Genomic DNA, 20,463 nt, shown 5'->3' on the forward strand with positions numbered 1-20,463 from the left:
TGGTGTTGAAAATAATAACACCTGCTGTTCTTGTGTCGTCCAGGTACCTCAGTGATGCAGGTAACAGCCACAGATGCTGATGATCCCACCTATGGGAATAGTGCCAGACTGGTGTACAGCATTCTCCAGGGCCAACCCTACTTCTCAGTGGAACCACAAACAGGTACCCAACCTCTCTGTCACACCTTATTTCACATATATATATATACATACATACATACATACATACATACATACATACATACATACATACATACATACATACATACATACATACATACATACATACATACATACATACATACATACATACATACATACATACATACATACATACATACATACATACATACATACATACATACATACATATATATATATATTATGTATACATATACATTTTTTCCTACATATAAAACAGATCTTGGGAGGGGTTTGTATCATTTGATGAACACAACATGTCTATTTTATACATAAATACATACATATACATAAATAAGACAAAAAACAGAAAACTTGAGCGTGCTTTTGCAGCAATTACAGCTGCATGTCTCTTGGGGTCTCTATAAGCTTGGCACATCTAGCCACTGGGATTTTTGCCCATTCCTCAAGGCAAAACTGCTCCAGCTCCTTCAAGTTGGATGGGTTCCGCTGGTGTACAGCAATCTTTAAGTCATACCACAGATTCTCAATTGTATTGAGGTCTGGGCTTTGACTAGGCCATTCCAAGACATTTAAATATTTCCCCTTAAAGCACTTGAGTGTTGCTTTAGTTTAGGGTCATTGTCCTTCTGGAAGGTGAACCTCTGTCCCAGTCTCAAATCTTTGGAAGACTGAAACAGGTTTCCCTCAGGAATTTCCCTGTATTTTGCGCCATCCATCATTCCTCCAGTTCTGACCAGTTCCCTAGTCCCTTCTGATGAACAACATTCCCACAGCATGATGCTGCCACCACCATGCTTCACTGTGGTGTTGGGTTTGTGTTGGGATGGTGTTCCAGGGGTGATGAGAGGTGTTGAGTTTGCGCCAGACATAGCGTTTTTCTTGATGTCCAAAATGCTACATTTTTGTCTCATCTGACCAGAGTTCCTTCTTCCATATGTTTGGGAGTCTCCCACATGCCTTTTGGTGAAAACCAAACGTGTTTGCTTATTTTTTATTTAAGCAATGTCTTTCTTCTGGCACTCTTCCATAAAGCCCAGCTCTGTGGCGTGTATGGCTTAAAGTGGTCCTATGGACAGATACTCCAATCTCCGCTGTGGAGCTTTGCAGCTCCTTCAGGATTATCTTTCGTCCCTTTGTTGCCTTTCTGATTAATACCCTCCTTGCCTGGTCCATGAGTTTTGGTGGGCGGCCCTCTCTTGGCAGGTTTGTTGTGGTGCCATATTCTTTCAATTTTTTAATAATGGATTTAATGGTGCTCCTTGGGATGTTCAACGTTTCTGATATTGTTTTATAACCCAACCCTGATCTGTAGTTCTACACAACTTTGTTCGTGACCTGTTTGGAGAGCTCCTTGGTCTTCATGGTGCCACTTGCTTGGTGGTGCCCCTTGCTTAGTTGTGTTGCAGACACTGGGATTTTTCAGAACAGGTGTATATATACTGAGATCATGTGACAGATTGTGACAGATTATGTGACTTCTGAAGGTAATTGGTTGCACCAGATCTTGTTTGGTATATTGTAATGACTTTGCCACCATGGCCTATTTTTTGCCTTACCTCCCTTATCTTTCCTCATTTGCACATACTGTATATAGTATTTTTCTACTCTATTATTGACTGTGTTTGTTTATTCCATGTGTATCTGTGTGTTGTTGTATGTGTCGAACTGCTTTGCTTTATCTTGGCCAGGTCACAGTTGTAAATGAGAACTTGTTCTCAACTAGCCTACCTGGTTAAATAAAGGTGAAATAAAAATAAATACAATTTAGGGGCTTCATAGCAAAGGGGGTGAATACATATGCACTCACCACTTTTGCGTTTTTCTTTTGTTGTTGTTGAAAACTTCACCAATTTGGACTATTTTGTGTATATCCATTACATGAAATCAATTAAAATGACAGGTTGTAATGCAACAAAATAGGAAAAACGCCAGGGGGATGAATACTTTTGAAGGCACTATATATATATATATATATATATATATATATATATTGTATGTCTTGTATCAAAAATGTATTTTATGATAATCTGTCAATTCTCACATTTTGCATACGTGCCAATTGAGTGTTGAGGATTAGTCCTGTCGTGCTTTGGGATTTCTCCAAGGCAAAGTCTGAGTGTACCTGTCCTTTGCCAAACAGAATTAACTCACGGCCAGATTAGGCAAGCAATATCCTGGTTGAACTCTAAGCATCCTGGGAGCCAAAGTACCCCCAGCCAAACAGGGAGATCTCAGAGCGAGAGAGAGATCGGAGAGAGAAAATCCTGCTAATAAACCAAAGCTGGATATTTCACTGGATCCTGTCCAATGCTCACATTTATAATTTGTTTTTGGCTTATCTGCATTTCATGCACAGGCTCATCTAAATATCACCAGAGAACAACCATCCCCATCATATTCTCCTGTGATGTGAGAAGTGGCAGTTTCCTCACAGAAAAAAAATACTTAAATAAACAACTGGCTTAAAAAAACACTTCCTCACTGCTGTTCTGAGCAGTGTTCTGCAGTTTCTATTGAAATAAGCCACTTCTTTTTCCCTTTTACATATCACAGTAATTACCCCAATATTAGAAAAGGAGCCCGATGGATGAGATGGCAATGTGATCTCACGTGTCAGTGATGACCAATCATGCCCTGCTCCTCCCAGTAGGCCTTGCATAGTAGTCGGCTGCTGAAAGGTCACAGGCAGGTCCCTCTTGAATTAAAGCCATTTTCCTCTTTCTCCTCTCCTGTCCCCAGGGATAATCCGGACTGCTCTGCCCAACATGGACAGGGAAGCTCGGCAGGAATATGACGTCGTCATCCAAGCAAAGGACATGGGGGGACACATGGGGGGATTGTCAGGGACAACAGAAGTGAAAATCACCTTGACGGACGTCAACGACAACCCACCCAAGTTCCCTCAGAGTAAGTGAAGAGTCATGTCTTTCACTTTTTCAATGTTTTTTCAAATTTATTTTCTGTTTTCTAAAGCTAACTTAGTCCCTAAGATGGTCTTTCTTCCCGTCGTCACTGTCCCTCTCTGCTGAGGTAAGAGCAGCATCGTCCACGGGGGACAGGTCTGCTTTAAGCCAGTCTAGCGCTCTCTGAGCTCCTCAAGCCTCAACACTTCAAAATATGGATGGCTGATGGCCCCAGAGGCCATGCAACACGCAGTTTGTACAGGGTATAGATGTTAAAGGGGGGACATTAAAACATTATTAAACAGTTTCATTGCGCTCATAGGAGCTGTGATGACAGCAAGTATCTTAGGCGCGATAAAGAGTTGTGAAATATTAACAGTGTTAATGTCAGTATTTCTGTTCGACGGAGAGGGGGATTGGAGGGGAATTCTTGTAGCTCTAAACCGCGAGCTAAACACAGATTTACGTCTCAAATAGTAGAAATGGTCCACATCAATTTCCCCCTACTTCTTGAGAGCAGAGCCTGAAGATTTGTCCCAGAGAGCTCCCAATCTTTCCCCTACTATCAGCACTGAGGCTCGGATGTATCCCTGCTAACAGCGGCTCTTGGATGGAAAATTAGCTACATATTTGGGCTAAACTAGTCCTGGGTGGGGTGAGAAACTTCTAAAACTGAGTCAGTGGGCTGACTCAACCACGTGCAATAATGTCAACTCTTTCCCAGATGATGAAAACTGGAACATTGTTCAATAAGTAATGACATACTATTTGAGATGTGACATTCACATCAGTATTGTCACATGTTTCAACCTCTGATATTATGTTAATATTTATTTCCAGCTCTCATGGTCAGAGCCAGTTTTAGACTGGGTGGATTCAGTAACTTTCTCATGAAAAGATCCCGTATGTTTTTTATGTCGTCTGATTGAAGTAGCAGCCCTTTATATGATCAGGCCTTTTTTTTTTAAAGGCTCCTTCCCATGTCAGCGTTATTTTTAAATGCAGCTGAAGTGTTTGGCTCTGAACATTTCAATAGGAGGATCAGACAGGGCGGAGAGGGCATATGGCCCTACTGCTCTGCCAATGGCAGGTGTATGCACCCCTGTAGACACACACCCTCACACATATGCAAATACAAACACAAAACACTGTCTGCTCATGGGCTGTGGCCCTCAGGTGCTGGCCAGCTGAATCTCCACCGGTATCTCTCTCTCTCTCTCTCTCTCTCTCTCTCTCTCTCTCTCTCTCTCTCTCTCTCTCTCTCTCTCTCTCTCTCCCTCTTTAATTAGGTGTAAATGCCTCTCTCTCTCTCTCTCTCTCTCTCTCTCTCTCTCTCTCTCTCTCTCTCTCTCCTCTTTAATTAGGTGTAAATGCCTCTCTCTCTCTCTCTCTCTCTCTCTCTCTCTCTCTCTCTCTCTCTCTCTCTCTAATTAGGTGTAAATGCAGAACAGGTAAAGAAAGATACAATGTCTTTCAAAGATGGACCACACCATTAATTCATTTCAACAGTAAAACACTGTAGAATGAACAGTAAAATACCACAAATGTGTTTTACAGCATTAAAAGCAAATAGAAACACTAGGCTTTAGAACACCAGCTAACAGTAACTGTCAATCGCCATATTGGTATTGTTGCATCATCAGTAGGAGAGTTTAGGAATTTGTGAATTTACTGAGACCATGACCTCAGCGTATATTAATGAGCATAATTTGCTGGTGTCAAACCATTTATGAAAACATTATACACATTTTGAAAGCTGAGAAACAGCCCTTTCAACTGATATGACATGTGATAGCACCACCTCAATCAACTGGCAATCAGTCAAGAAAAAAAATGCTTTTTTTCCCTCAAACAACTGCCATTGAAAACAGAGAAAATCTTAGAGCATATTTAGTGTTCTTTATTTTGTAAGGATTGATAATCTGAAATCGGAATAATACCTTTTACAGTGAATGAGTTACAGCCTTTTTAGTGAACAGTGGTATTTTTCTAGAATTCTATGGAATGTTCCATGACCAGACACTTTCTTATCTGGATAGTATTTTTAACACATACAGTGAGCTCCAAAGGTATTGGGACAGTGAAAATGCTTTTGTTGTTTTGACTCTGTAGTCCAGCACTTTGTATTTCTACTGGTCCACTGTGACAAAGCTCTTAAAAGGAAAGGCTTATTCCAAACAAATGTCAATCATAATAAGTGTTATGAACAAAACATTTCCCCTGTCTCAATACTTTTGGAGCTCACTGTATATGCACCAAAATATATTACAAAGGGCATTTAGTCTTACATTTGATAAGGAAAGACATACACAAGTGATATAATATTATTTTTTATTTTTTTAATTATTGAAGGAATACGGTTAGGGGAATACATTGTCTCAATCAAACCTGAAAACAAAGTGCATGTTACATCATGCTATCAAAACCATAACAGTAGTTGACATTTTACAACTTCAACTTCTTCTAACATACATTACACAAGCCTATAGGCGAATACAGGAAGAGTCAGAAATAAAGGCATGCAAGAGAAGGGAATCGACCAGTGACAATCTGAGCTCCTGGGTGAAGACTAGGAGCCTCTTTACTAGTACCTAGCTATGTATAGTCGGTGCATGTATCTAGCTACAGTTGAAGTCGGAAGTTTACATAAACTTAGGTTGGAATCATTAAGACTCGTTTTTCAACCACTCCACCAATTTCTTGTTAACAAACTACAGTTTTGGCAAGTCGGTTAGGACATCTACTTTGTGCATGACACAAGTCATTTTACCAACAATTGTTTACAGACAGATTATTTCACTTATAACAATTCCAGTGGGACAGAAGTTTACAGACACCAAGTCTGACTGTGCCTTCAGAAGCTTTAGAAGCTTCTAATAATCAAAAGAAAACAGCTAAGATGACCTCAGAATTCTTTTTTCTAGACCTCTACAAGTCTGATTCATCCTTGGGAGCAATTTCCAAACGTCTGAAGGTACCACGTTCATCTATACAAACAATAGTATGCAAGTATAAACACCATGGGACCATGCAGCCATCATACTGCTCAGGAAGGAGATGTGTTCTGTCTCCTAGAGATGAACGTACTTTGGTGCGAAAAGTGCAAATCAATTCCAGAACAACAGCAAAGGACCTTGTGAAGATGCTGCAGGAAACAGGTACAAAAGTATCTATATCCACAGTAAAACGAGTCCTATATCGACATAACCTGAAAGGCCGCTCAGCAAGGAAGAAGCCACTGTTCCAAAACCGCCATAAAAAAGCCAGACTAGTCAGTTTGCAACTGCACATGGGGACAAAGATCGTACTTTTTGGAGAAATATCCTCTGGTCTGATGAATAAAAAAAAAAAACTGTTTGGCCATAATGACCATCGTTATGTTTGGAAAAAGGGGGAGGCTTGCAAGCCGAAGAACACCATCCCAACCGTGAAGCACGAGGGTGGCAGCATCATGTTGTGGGGGTGCTTTGCTGCAGGAGGGCCTGGTGCACATCACAAAATAGATGGCATCATGGGGTAGAAAATGATGTGGATATATTGAAGCAACATCTCAAGACATCAGTTAGGAAGTAAAAGTTTGGTTGCAAATGGGTCTTCCAAATGGACAATGACACCAAGCATACTTCCAAAGTTGTGGTAAAATGGCTTATGGACAACAAAGTCAAGGAATTGGAGTGGCCATCACAAAGCCCTGACCTCAATCCTATAAAAGAATTATGGGCAGAACTGAAAAAGAATGTGTGAACAAGGAGGCCTACAAACCTGACTCAGTTACACCAGCTCTGTCAGGAGGAATGGGACAAAATTCACCCAACTTATTGTGGGAGTCTTGTGGAAGGCTACCCGAAACGTTTGACCCAAGTTAAACAATTTAAAGGCAATGCTACCAAATACTAATTGAGTGTATGTCAACTTCTGACCCACTGGGAATGTGATGAAAGAAATACAAGCTGAAATAAATCATTCTCTCTACTATTATTCTGACATTTCACATTCTTAAAATAAAGTGGTGATCCTAACTGACCTAAGACAGGGAATTTTTACTAGGAATAAATGTTAGAGAACTGAGTTTAAATGCATTTGGCTACGGTGTATGTAAACTTCCGACTTCACCGGTATATACAGCTGCTCCCACAGTGACAAAGATAGGCAGGGGCTTATTTAAAACAAGATTACATGAATGTAGTGAAAAGTTCTGTACCTCGGAGTAAGTCAAACCAGGCATCGGGCGTCGACTACAAGTGTGAAGGATATTTTCTTAGTTGTAACAGTTTCTATTGTTTCTCCCCCAGGTGTATACTCCATGTCAGTTTCAGAGGACAAGGTTTCGGGTGAGGAGGTGGGCCGTATGAAGGCTAAAGATCCAGACCTGGGCGAGAATGGACTTGTGTCATATCGTTTCATCGAGGGCGACGGGATGACTGTGTTTGAGATTACCACCGACACTGACACCCGCGAGGGTGTCATCAAACTGAGAAAGGTGAAAAAGGAGTGAAGGCGATTTACTATTCCACAAACATTGTGGAGGAATGAAGGGAATGTTGTGAGACAGTGTATAGGGTCGTCTGCATTGAATCGCCTTTTTTGCTACTGCCCTTCCACTAACGTTCTGAGGACTAAAATGCTAGCCTCAATACTTGACATTTCTTGACACACCTGTGTGTGTCTGTGCGTGTTTGAATGTGTAAAGCTGGCTATATGCAATTTATGTGTGGTAGAGAGAGAAAGAGGGGGAGAAAGAGAGTGTGAGACTGAAGCACACACTGAGCAGTGGCGAGAGAGAGAGAGAGAGATTGAGAGAGAGAGAGGGGGAGAGAGAGAGAGAGAGTGATTTTTCACCGTTCCACTCTGTGATTGCAATGACACCGCTTCAGTTTCTTATTACGAGCATTGACTTTCATGGCTGGTTCTCTGGGAGAGGAATCTCATCCAGGCAGTCCGACTGTGGGTCGGCTGCTAGTGTGGAGCTGCAGCTCTGCTGTGCGGGGCTGGGATTATGCCGACATTTACCGACCTGGAGAGGTCAGCCTTGCACTGCACTGCACCGTGCCTGGGCTGCCTCTAGGTACTCACTGCCACCTCTGCGCCTGGAGCTGCCTGCCATGGTTAGGCTTAGCCGGGCCTCCAGAGGGGAGAGGGAGAGAGAGGCGCTGCTTCCCTCCCTAGTCCCTACGCAGCAGCAGCAGCCTAGACGGAGCAGTGCCACCTGGTGGTGCTTTATTATTTAAAATCCCTCAACTGTCTTTCACAGCACAAGCTCCCTCACACTCAGATCAGCAGCAATCTCACTCACGGTCCTCTCTACTCCTCTCCAAAAATAACACAACTCCAAGAGGAAGGCCTTTGCATTCTCAAGGGTTTACGCAAGCTGGGTAATTTTGGCAGTTCTGTGGAGTGTGAGTACCAGTGTGTGTCGTCTACGTGCTGAAAAATGGCACTCTTCTATTAATCATGGCTCCGGATTATACCAGGTAAGCCACGACAGAGGCCATTGAAATGTGGGAATGTAAACAACTTCCTCTATGGCCGCATGAAACCCAAGTGGGATCAGACTTCGCTGCTCAGTTCATATCCCCCTCATTTCCATAACAGAGAGGTGCAACAATAATGAGTCTTATGAACGTCGGGTAATAGAAATTGTAGCTGGGGAAAGTGGAAGAATTGAATCAGGGGAAATAATGGTTTGACGCTGAGTAGGGGGGGGGGGGGTTGTAATTCTTAAAAGTGTTTGGCTATCTCAAATTCCAGGACCCAGGTCCCCAAATGAGACCATTCTGTCTGCTGATTAGGCTGGGTGTGGTGTGTGTGGAGGTGGAGGTGGAGGAGGGAGGGACAACACAGCGTGCCGACAACAATCAGTTTGATGCAGCCCTGCTCTTCTCAATAACATAATGCCTCCACAATACACCTCTTGGGAAATCATCACCTTTTGCTCTTCAAAACATGTTGAAAATTAAAGTTGAAATGACTGACGGAATTGCCCAGAGTTTTAATCAAGTATTCTGTTTCAACTGCGGGCTACCAGGCGCAGGCTGAATGCTAAGAGGAAGTCTGGCATTATTGTGAATATTATCTATCGCTGATTAGTTTCAGCAGCAAATTATTAAGTGCCAAAATAAAAGAACAGAGAGAGAGAGAGAGAGATAGCGAGACGGGGGAGGGTTGAGAGGAGGGAGACAGAAAGAAATGGAGATGGGGGAGAAAGAAAGGAGAGAGATAGAGATAAAGGGGGGTGAGACAGAGAGCAAGGGGACCACAGCTTCAGGAGACAACGTCAGTGAGGAACATTCACCGACCTGTTAAAGGAAAGAACTGGGTCATGGCTGTTCCTACCACTGACCGCTTCATTAAAGACATGCAAAAGAAATACTGAAGGATGAACAAAAAAACTGAGATAGGAAAACAACTTCACATCAATCACCACACAGGCAGAGAGAGAGATAAAGCGTGTGTTTGTTTGAGTGTGTGCATCCTGGTATGGCGCCCCCTCAACTCCGGTCGGTACTTTAAAGTCTCACTCTGTATTTTATGCGAGTGATGTGAGACAGGGTAATAAGAAAACATGCAGATGTGTGAAAGCAGTAGGAGGGTGGAGAGGGATAAGGGTTGTTCACACTAAATGGCCATTAACTATGTTTGTGCAGAATTGATTTGGGAGTGTCTTTCCATTTTCTTGCAAGTAAATGAACTGGTGGTGATTTGAGGCTATGACTTAGATAAGGCATTAAACTGAAACAAGGGTCATCTTAGGTACAAGGACTGAGCAAAGAATGTCTTGGTGTTGTCTCATGCTGACTCATCACTGTCTTATTTTGCAACAGCACCCTCTAGCTAGCATCTCAACTCCATACTGACATTTGATTTGACAGTTCTTCGGCTGTCCCGGTAGGATAAACATTTTTGGTTCTAGGTAGAACTCTCTTTGGTTCCAGGCAGAACCCTTTTGCAGAAGAAAGGGTTCTACATAGAACCTAAAAGGGTTCTACCTGTAACCAAAATGGTTCTACCTGCAACCAGAAAGGGTTCTTTGAAGGGTTCTCCTATAGGGACAACCGAAGAACCCTCTAAGGTTCTAGATAGCAGTGTACAGCTACAGTAAATGCTTTTTTATGATGCAGTAATTGTATTATAGAAAGAATTACGTTTAGACAACCTTCTCATTTTTGTCCCAAGATATTAATGATGATATAGTTTGAATGTATTATTGCTAAATCCACTCTGCTCCCTCTTTCCAGCCTGTGGACTTTGAGACTAAGAGGGCATACACCCTGAGAGTAGAGGCATCCAACACACACGTGGACCCCCGCTTCATCGCCTGGGGACCCTACAAAGACACAGCCACGGTTAAGGTTATGGTGGAGGACGCAGACGAGCCGCCTGCTTTCCTGGCAACTAGCTACAGCTTCGAGGTGGAGGAGAATGCCCAAGATGGGACCGTGGTGGGCCGTGTACACGCTAAAGACACAGACGTGGCTAACAACCCTGTCAGGTAGGCTACTTGGAACACTCTCTGTCACTCTCTCTGTTACTCATTTGTGTTTGTTTTTAGCGCCGCTGTCAACCCCACCCAGACCCATTGCGTTATAATACATCCTTGCTGTTTTAAAATGCCAATGTTATGTTGATATGTAGATGATTTCAGTTTCAAAGGCCTCGTCTTGTCAACATGAAATAGTGCAGGGCCCTACTCAATCAGTAAACAAAAGAAATAGCCTATATTATTTCCTGCTCTGCGGGAGCAAATATTTAAATGAACATGCCGTTTCTTTGTTGTAACTATAAACCTTGTTCCATTGAATACAGTCATCCAAATAATGCAAACGTGCGTTCCTACAGCACAATAATAATTAGGCTTTTGATTTATCTAAGGAACCAGGCCCTAATCGAATACGTGTTTACTTATCATTGCTGTTCACTGCAGGTACATGATTCCACGCTACACGGACGTGGAGCAGTTCTTCAGTGTCGGCCCGGAGGATGGCATCATCAAGACCACCAGACCGCTGGACCGGGAGACACTACCCTGGCACAACATCTCTGTCAGCGCCACTGAGATTGGTACGCCACCCTCCAATATCCACCTCGGGTTTCAAATTAGAGGGTAGCTGGAAATATCAGAGACGTCATGCCTCCCAATCCAGGAACTGTTGTGTTCCCACACGGCTCTTATGTGGTCCTAGAGTCGCCACCCCTCAAGATGTTTTTAAGAGAAGATTACCACAAAGTGCCTTTCAAAAACTGAAATGAGTAGCTAGAGACTACTGCAAAACATCCACATCCCCCCCAAATCAGAAATAAACATCTTTAAGTTGCTGTTCTCTGTCTGTGTGATTCTACTCCAGATGATTATGTCTGGTTTTGAAGTATATCTGTCTCAGATATTTCCAACTCTCCTATCAGGGATAATTTGATGCATCACAAATGTTGTCTGGAACTTTAGAGATCAAGCAGTTCTGTTATATTATGCATGACACTTGTCTGACAGCATCATTTCCAAGCATTCAACAACCTACATCATTTCTTATACAATAAATAGGTTCATACTGTGCTGTCTTCTCATTGTGTTTGCAGTGGGAGCTGGTTTTGTTTTCTACCCAGGCAAATCCCATGTATGTGCACTGAATCACTAACTTCTTTGTTATTCATTTTTGTCATTCTGCACAGGGGGACATCACCAAGATACAAAAGTACGTGTCAACATCAAAGTCAAAGATATGAATGACAACGCCCCTGAGTTTGCCACACAGAACGAAATCCTCGTGTGTGAAAATGCCTCCCCTGGCAAAGTAAGTCTAATCATTCACAATGTATATTGTACTTTTACCCAAGTCACATTTAGAAAAGACCGATTTTTATGCATACTAGTAACCACCATGTGCAAAAATATATTTATATTATAGTGAATATATTGAATATGTTCAGTGTTTTGGTGAACTCGGTCTGTACTAACTCCTATGTGTGTTGTTCAACTCAGCTCATAGAGACAGTCAGTGCGGTGGACAAGGATGAGATGGCCCACCGACAGTACTTCCACTTCAGCATCGCCCCAGAGGCTGTCAACAACCACAACTTCTCCCTGAAAGACAACAGAGGTGGGTGGGCTCAAACGTTCTATTTCCATCAACGAGAAGAGCGACTTCTGTTTGGTCCAGTACTCCAGTCAGTGAGATAGAACAACTCTGGGTCTTTTTCCTTCTTTACATCAAATCAGGTTTCTCTACATTTGCACTGTTTATGCATCGGAAGTGATTCAGCAGATCTTTGTAGACTGAAGTTGGATTTGAAGCTAGATCCCATAGAGCTCCCCACTTATTAATTACCATGGGTGTCTCTCTGGCATCCTAGCCTCTACATCGGTGAACTGCTGCGTAGGAGACTGAGCCTGTTGGATCAGTTTGCGGAGCTTGTGATTGCATTAGTTATCCCTACATCACACTCTGTCTGATCAGCCAGGGGTTGAGAAGTGAGAGAGAGAGAGAGAGAGAGCGAGAGAGAGAGCACCTTTCCTTCTGTTTGCCGTGTTTGGGGGCCTGCCTGGCTGGTGACTCATCCCAGCTGTCCTTAAGCTCAAAGCCCTTTCCAGTCTGCCAGTCACAGTGATGGAGCGGCTGGTTAGGCGATCCTGGTCAGAAAGAGTACCTGTTACATTCCATTTCAACAGATGAGGCACAGTGGTATTTATCCCCAGAGGATGCCATCTCTCATCAGAGGAGAATTACTTATCATGGGAATAGCATTCATCAACCTTGTTGATAAACTCTCGGTTTAAAGATAATGAGAAGCAAAAGTTAATCACAGAGTGTTGACTCCATAAAAATGCTTGATTAGACTTGCTTATATCCATAGAGATTGCTCAGGACCATGTGACAAAGCTATTGCAATAACTACGATGGAGACATTCAACAGCTGCTGCGAGTAGTTCAGTCAGCATTGCCATCTTTGAACAAGCAATTACATGACACTTCTCTTAATGACACGCATCCATCAATATTTTCATTCTATAAACTTAAGCTCTTTTTTTCATCGTCAGCCATCTCTTTAATACTCTTCCCGACCGTGCCGTGGTCACAAGCCACTTCCAAGCATATCTGCTTCTGTGATGGAGGAGAATGAATGAGGGGGAATGAATGTGTTAATTGCAGTTTAATGGGATCATTTGAAAAAATTAAAATCCCCAGATAAAGTCATATCAAACTGTTCGAAGCAGTGCTGCAGTGACTATACAGCAGCCAGCATGGCGAGGACTGGCTCTCTCCCGTTTGATCCGCTTTCATTTTTTAAAAATATATATTTATTAAGTCAGTTAATTAAGAACAAATTGTTATTTACAACGACGGTCTACAACAACATCGTAGCAACGCAACATGGTAGCAGCACAAAACATGGTACACACATTATTGTGCACAGACAACAGCACAGAGGGCAAGAAAGTAGAGACAACAATGCATCATATCATGCAAAGCCACCACAACTGTCAGTAAGAGTGTCTTTGAATGAAGAGATTGAGATAAAACTGTCCAGTTTGAGCATTTGTTGCAGCTCGTTCCAGTCGCCAGCTGCAGCGAACTGGAAAGAGGAGCGACCCAGGGATGTGTGTGCTTTGGGAACCTTTAACAGAATGTGAATGTCAGAAAGGGTGTTGTATGTGGAGGATGAGGGCTGCAGTAGATATCTCACATAGGGGGGAGTGAGGCCGAAGAGGGTTTTATAAATAAGCATCAACCAGTGGGTCTTGCGACGGGGATACACAGATGACCAGTTTATAGAGGAGTATAGAGTGCAGAGATGTGTCCTACAAGGAGCATTGGTGGCAAATCTGATGGCCGAATGGTAAAGAACATCTAGCCGCTCAAGAGAGCACCCTTACCTGCCGATCTATAAATTATGTCTCTGTAATCTAGCGTAGGTAGGATGGTCATCTGAATCAGGGTTAGTTTGGCACCTGGGGTGAAAGAGGAGCAATTACGATAGAGGAAACTAAGTCTAGATTTAACTTTAGCCTAGAGCTTTGATATTTGCTGAGAGAAGGACAGTGCACCGTCTAGCCATACTCCCAAGTACTTGTATGAGGTGACTACCTCAAGCTCTAAACCCTCAGAGGTAGTAATCACACCTGTGGGAAGAAGGGCATTCTTCTTACCAAACCACATGACATTTGTTTTGGAGGTGTCCAGAACAAGGTTAAGGGTAGAGAAAGCTTGTTGGACACTTAAGAAAGCTTTCTTTGTAGAGCATTTAACACAAAATCCAAGGGGGGGGGGGGGAGTCCAAATGAGTGCTTTTCAACAGTATTTTCAAAAAGCCCACAATACGAGCAGAAAAGATTACAGCCACTCTGATTTGTTGGGTTAATCTGGAGCCAAAAGCCTCCTTTCAAATGGACAGCTTTCCAATCTACATTTATCAATGGATTTTCTCTGGATTTTCAGAGTTTGCGGTGTCTGTCTGAGACAGCAGGGGGCTATTTCCTTTTTTCTTGCACTCTCAAAACTGCAGATGTAAGAACACTTAATAAGTATCATTTTGTGAAGAAAATGTTCCTTGAAAGCGGCTTCTTATGACGTGCTTCTTTCAGCCATGTTACCTTGTTCATATAGGATATTTAAGTTCTCATGGCTTTAGACTGTGTTCTACTTCAACCCTTAAGAGATACTCTACCTAGGCAATGATAACCTATGAGGTCGACCTATAATGAATAGCGCAGGATTCACAGAGCCCTTTCACCATTCCGTTCTGTATGCACAATAGTTTTTGTCATGAGAAACCTTTTCTGAAAAAGCTATAGTGGGCTGAGGACACCGCTGTGAGAGAGGGAGGGAAAATGACTAAGCCACAAGCACCTAAATGAACTCACTCCATCTCTGTTCTGAGTGCGACCTTGCACGGAGTCAGGAGAGTGCACTTGGCATCCTTCCACCCTCACCCAGCCCCAAGTAAAACCAATACAGCTACCTCCACTAGAGCTTTGATTGCACTTCTAAAAGCTAATAAATGTTCACAATATTACAATAATGTAATATCTGGAAAAATCACAGCTCATTGCTTCTCCTCCCCGCAGCTATACGTCTGCCTTATGAACTCGTTGGCTAAGTAAAACTCTACGGTTATAACTATGATCGTGTTAAGCAGTTTGTACAGTCTGTACCTGGAATACAGTGGCTTGCAAAAGTATTCATCCCCCTTGGCATTTTTCCTATTTTGTTGCCTTACAACCTGGAATTAAAATTCATATTTTTTTGGGGGGCGGGGGTTGTATCATTTGATTTACACAACATGTCTACCACTTTGAAGATGCATAATATGTTTTATTGTGAAACAAACAACAAATTAGAAAACTTGAGCGTGCATAATTATTCACCCCCTCAAAGTCAATACTTTGTAGAGCCACCTTTTGTAACAATTACAGCTGCAAGTCTCTTGGGGTATGTCTCTATAAGATGTCCCCCCCCCAGAGGAGCCATTTTGAAGGACCCTCTTTACTCTGTACTTATTCTACTTCTGCTCCCCTCTTGTTCACCACAGACAGCACAGCCAGCATATATGTGACTCGGAGGGGCTTCAGCCGGATGACCCAGGATGTCTACATCCTTCCCATTGAGATCAACGACAACGGCAACCCTCCCATGAGCAGCACCAACACGCTGACCATTCGAGTGTGCAGCTGTGACAGTAAGGACACCATCCTGTCCTGCAACGTGGAGCCTTACATCCTGCCTGCAGGCCTCAGCACCGGAGCTCTCATCGCCATACTCGCCTGTATCGTCATTCTCCTGGGTGAGCATCAGCGCCAAAGAAAACATCAACTTGCATTCAATATTTTATACCATCTTGAGTGGTGCTTATCCTTAATGTTTTCAGAATACTTTTAAGTATTTATGGGCAGATGCTTGACAGAGTATTAATAGTGTGCGTTTTGATTATGTACACAGGCTCAATTGATTATTTAACTTGCAATTAACACTGTTTAAACATGTTGGCAGATTCATACCACCTGTAATTCAACATACTGTATATATTTGCACTTCTAATCCAAATTATGTGCAGCTCTGATTTATTTTCCACATCTTTCAAAGCGTGGCTAATTAGGGAATTTGATATGCTTAAGGTATTTAAGAGCTGTAAGAGCTAGAGGTTCTGCATGATTGGCTGATTTGATATGTTTCTCATGGCAGCAATCGTGGTGATGTTTGTGGCATTGCGTCGTCAGAAGAAGGAGCCACTCATCGTCTTCGAGGAGGAAGACATCCGTGAGAACATCATCACTTATGATGATGAAGGCGGTGGAGAGGAGGACACAGAGGCCTTCGACATTGCTACACTACAGAACCCTGACGGTGCCAACGGCTTCCTACCCCGTAAGGACATCAAGCCTGAGCTCCAGTACCCGATGAGGCCTGGCGGGCACCCCGTGGCCAACACTGTAGACGTGGATGATTTCATCAAGACCCGCATTAACGACGCGGACAGCGACCCCACGGCCCCTCCCTATGACTCCATCCAGATCTATGGCTATGAGGGCCGGGGCTCCATCGCTGGATCCCTCAGCTCCTTGGAGTCGGTGACCACAGATTCAGACCTAGACTACGACTACCTCCAAAGCTGGGGCCCGCGCTTCAAGAAGCTGGCCGACCTTTACGGCACCAAAGACTCCGCCGATGACAACTCTTAACGTTCACCCATTTCCCCGACCATCTCCTTGCGCCCTTTCTCCAACCCTCCACTGACTGTGTGGTGCTTGAAGTTTACTATAAGTATGCCACAAGCATTTTTATTTATAGTAAACTTTGTTATTTGTACGTGTAAAGTATACTTGCAGTATACTAGATACCTGTTGGGGATGTTTGGTAAGGAAGGACAGATGGTATTGAGGAGTTGGAGACAAGAGCGAGAGAGAAAGAAAGAAAGATAAAAAACTGAAAAACTAAACAAAAACAAAAAAATCACCTCTGTGGGATGTACTGGTGTGTATGAAAAATGAAGACATGCTTAATGTTTGTGGTGAGAGATCAAATAACACTTGGTATTTCACTTTTTTAGTCATTTTGTAGGTTACTACGGTTTGGGGTTGGAATGTGGGTCACAGAGAGACATGTAATTGTTGATACTGTGAATGAGCTCACAAAGGAGAAGAGAAAATTGTTGCCTTATATCAATGAAAAACCTATGAGAAAACAGTAACAGAAAACCTGAGACTGGTCGCTCCTGTAGCACCTCCCTCTTCCTGAGGAAGATGGATTCAACAAAGACAGAGACAGTGTTTTTTTCACAAATCCAGAGAAAAATCCCCCCTTTCAGCCCAATCTCACCAATGATCAATCACAAGGAAAGACCTGTGAGCTCAAAAATCGCCTTAAGTAATGGACTTTCTTGCATCACAGTGCATTTTTTGCAACTTGAAAAGTATATCCTAAAGCAAGCTGAAGTCCATATAACGTATGTACAGTACAATGTGCAAATATGTCTCTTGAGGATCAAACTTGCGCCTATTGGTTCTTGTAAATCTTTTTTATTTTTTAATTATGTTATGATTACTATGATTTTTTTTTGTTGTTCTCTTCATTTTTAAAATTTTCTTTGTTTGTGTGGCGTATGTTTTTCTCCCTCGTTGAGAAAATAGCAATCTGTCCTGTTGTAGTGAATAATGCCTAATTTCTATGTCGAATTTATGGTACCTATTTGTAAAATGTTCTTATTTTAGTACACATGCAAATATCAGTATTTCAACATGTAAGAAAATGTTACAGCATCACCCTTATATTTTATGAACATTGTACTGTTGCTTTATTATGTGCTTCTATCTAAGAAGCGAAAAACTTTGAAATAAAATGCTTTTTATAAAATGATTGACGTTAATAAATCTGTAAGAGCAAAAGAGCAATCTGTTCTTTCCCTAGAGGTGATCTATGTTATTATATTGAACAGTGTCTACTCGATGATGCTGGGAGGACTTAGAGCAATAAAGGAGGTCAATATACAGTAGCAAACTGTGACAACCAGTGACACCATGAACATGCACACACATTCACACACACCACACACACACACACTGCACATCCTTTACAGAGCTTTTCACTGGTATGGACCCAGCAGTCAGTGTTCACATTGACCATTTCCTGAGATGAACGTATCTCTCCCAGGGTTGCTCTAGAGCGAACTTATTCAACCTCTCCAAGGGATGCTTCCCAGCTAAAGGTCAATGTGCACTTTAACTCTAAAAAAAAGCCAGACCTAGAAGGACCCCACTTTGAGACATTTTGACAGCAACATTCTAACAGTCTAATAAGTACATTTCATATACAGTGCCTTCAGAAAGTATTCACACCCTTTGACTTTTTCCACATTTTGTTGTGTTACAGTCTAAATTTAAACTGTATTACATTTAGATTACTTGTCACTGGCCTACACACGATACCCCATAATGTCAAAGTGGAATTATGTTTTTTGAAATGTTTACAAATTGATTAAAAAGGAAAAAGCTGAAATGTCTTGAGTCAATAAGTATTCAACCCCTTTGTTATGGCAAATAATTTTAGGATTACATTTTTTTTATTTTTATCACATAATGAGTGATGGACGCACTCTGTGTGCAATAGTGTTTAACATGTTTTTTTTTTTTATGACTACCTCATATCTGTACTGCACACATACAAGTACATGTAAGGTCCCTCAGTTGAGCAGTGAATTTCAAACACAGGTCCAACCACAAAGACCAAGGCGGTTTTCCAATGCCTCGCAAAGAATGCCTCGGTAGAAAAAAACAGACACTGAATATCCCTTTGAGCATGGGGAAGTTATTCATTACACTTTGGGTGGTGTATCAATACACCAGGTCACTGTAGTTACTCCACAATAATAATCGAATTGACAGAGTGAAAAGAAGGAAGCCTACACAGAATAAAACTATTCCAAAACAGGCATCCTGTTTACAAGGCACGAAAATAAAACTGCAAAAAAATGGGGCAAAGAAATTAACTTCATGTCCTGAATACAACGTGTTATGTTTGGGGCAAATCCAGCACAACACATCACTGAGTACAACTCTTCATATTTTCAAGCATGGGCGTGGCTGCATCATGTTCTGTCTGCTTTCCAACAGAAACTGGGAGACAAATTAACCTTTCAGCAGGACAATAACCTAAAACACAAGGCCAAATATAGACTGGAGTTGCTTACCAAGACGACATGTCTCTGAGTGGCCTAGTTACAGTTCTGACTTAAATCGTCTTGAAAATCTATGGCAAGACTTGAAAATGGCTGTCTAGCAATGTGCAACAACCAATTTGAAAGAGCTTAAAGAATTTTTAAAAAATGATCTGCAAATATTGTAATGTCCAGGTGTGCAAAGCTCTTAGAAACAAATCCAGAAAGACTAATCACTGTCAAAGGTGTTTCTAACATGTATTAACTCAGGAGGTTAAAAACATATTAAATCAAAATATATTAGTGCTATTTTTTTATATTTATTTTACAAATGTTATAATTTTTGTAGATTGTTGACAAAAAAGGACAATTAAATAAACGTTTATCCCACTTTGTAACACAACAAAATGTGTAAAAAGTCAAGGGGTGTGAATACTTTCTGAAAGCACTGTGTAACACAAATAATCATTTGTTTTTGTTTATGAAGGTATGGGGTAACATTAGGATACACTATTTTTTCAAAGAACACTAGCAATTTCATTACCATGTGTGGAGCATATGGAACAGTGGTTATTCTTGGAAATTATATTTTGCTTTGATTAATACTGTTTGAGGTCGGTTCGGTTTCGGTTAGATTATATTTAAAAAAATTCTGGTTTGTGATTTTGGTTCAGATAATTATTTTTAAACATTAAATGCATTATGAAATAATGACATTAAAATGATTTTAGAGCTTTTTATTGGAAATTCCAAAGCTAAAAATAGTGAACATTAGTGAACAAATATTCCATAGTCTCCTTAGGTATACATCCACATTGGGTATAAATCAATAAAAATACACATTTTCAGTGTTTATGTTACTTATATTTTATATGATTACTTATTATTTTTCATTCCTTTAGTCATCCTATTTAGCTAGACTAGTCCACTTAAGCATGCTGTAGAGTTGTCAGACAAAATCATTTGACTAGTTATGGTCACGTGTTATTTCTTACATTAGTACCCCAGGTCATCTTTGGTTTCATTACATACAGTCGAGAAGAACTACTGAACTACTGAATATAAGATCAGCGTCAACTCACCATCAGTACGACCAAGAATATGTTTTCCGCGACGCGGATCCTGTGTTCTGCCTTACAAACAGGTCAACGGAATTGATTCCATGCAGCGACCCCAAAAAAAAACGACTTCGTAAAAGAGGGAAACGTAGCGGTCTTCTGGTCAGACTCCGGACACGGGCACATCGCGCACCACT

At 41.7% G+C, this 20,463-nt stretch overlaps 1 protein-coding gene across 1 annotated transcript in view; it reads left to right on the forward strand.

Moving 5' to 3' along the window:
- LOC118358279 (cadherin-11-like) overlaps positions 1–17,911 on the forward strand; it is a 74,972-nt gene extending 57,061 nt beyond the window's left edge. Inside the window, exons 4-12 of the mRNA XM_035735906.2 lie at positions 44–163; positions 2,905–3,072; positions 7,361–7,548; positions 10,304–10,557; positions 10,990–11,126; positions 11,733–11,854; positions 12,043–12,160; positions 15,591–15,842; positions 16,241–17,911. Of these exons, the coding sequence (XP_035591799.1) occupies positions 44–163; positions 2,905–3,072; positions 7,361–7,548; positions 10,304–10,557; positions 10,990–11,126; positions 11,733–11,854; positions 12,043–12,160; positions 15,591–15,842; positions 16,241–16,737 (1,856 nt within the window). The 3' untranslated portion in view covers positions 16,738–17,911. The remainder of the gene's footprint in view (positions 1–43; positions 164–2,904; positions 3,073–7,360; positions 7,549–10,303; positions 10,558–10,989; positions 11,127–11,732; positions 11,855–12,042; positions 12,161–15,590; positions 15,843–16,240) is intronic.
- Positions 17,912–20,463: the final 2,552 nt, after the last annotated feature.

The sequence above is a fragment of the Oncorhynchus keta genome, chromosome 2 (assembly GCF_023373465.1).
Source record: "Oncorhynchus keta strain PuntledgeMale-10-30-2019 chromosome 2, Oket_V2, whole genome shotgun sequence".
Lineage (NCBI taxonomy): Eukaryota > Metazoa > Chordata > Actinopteri > Salmoniformes > Salmonidae > Oncorhynchus > Oncorhynchus keta.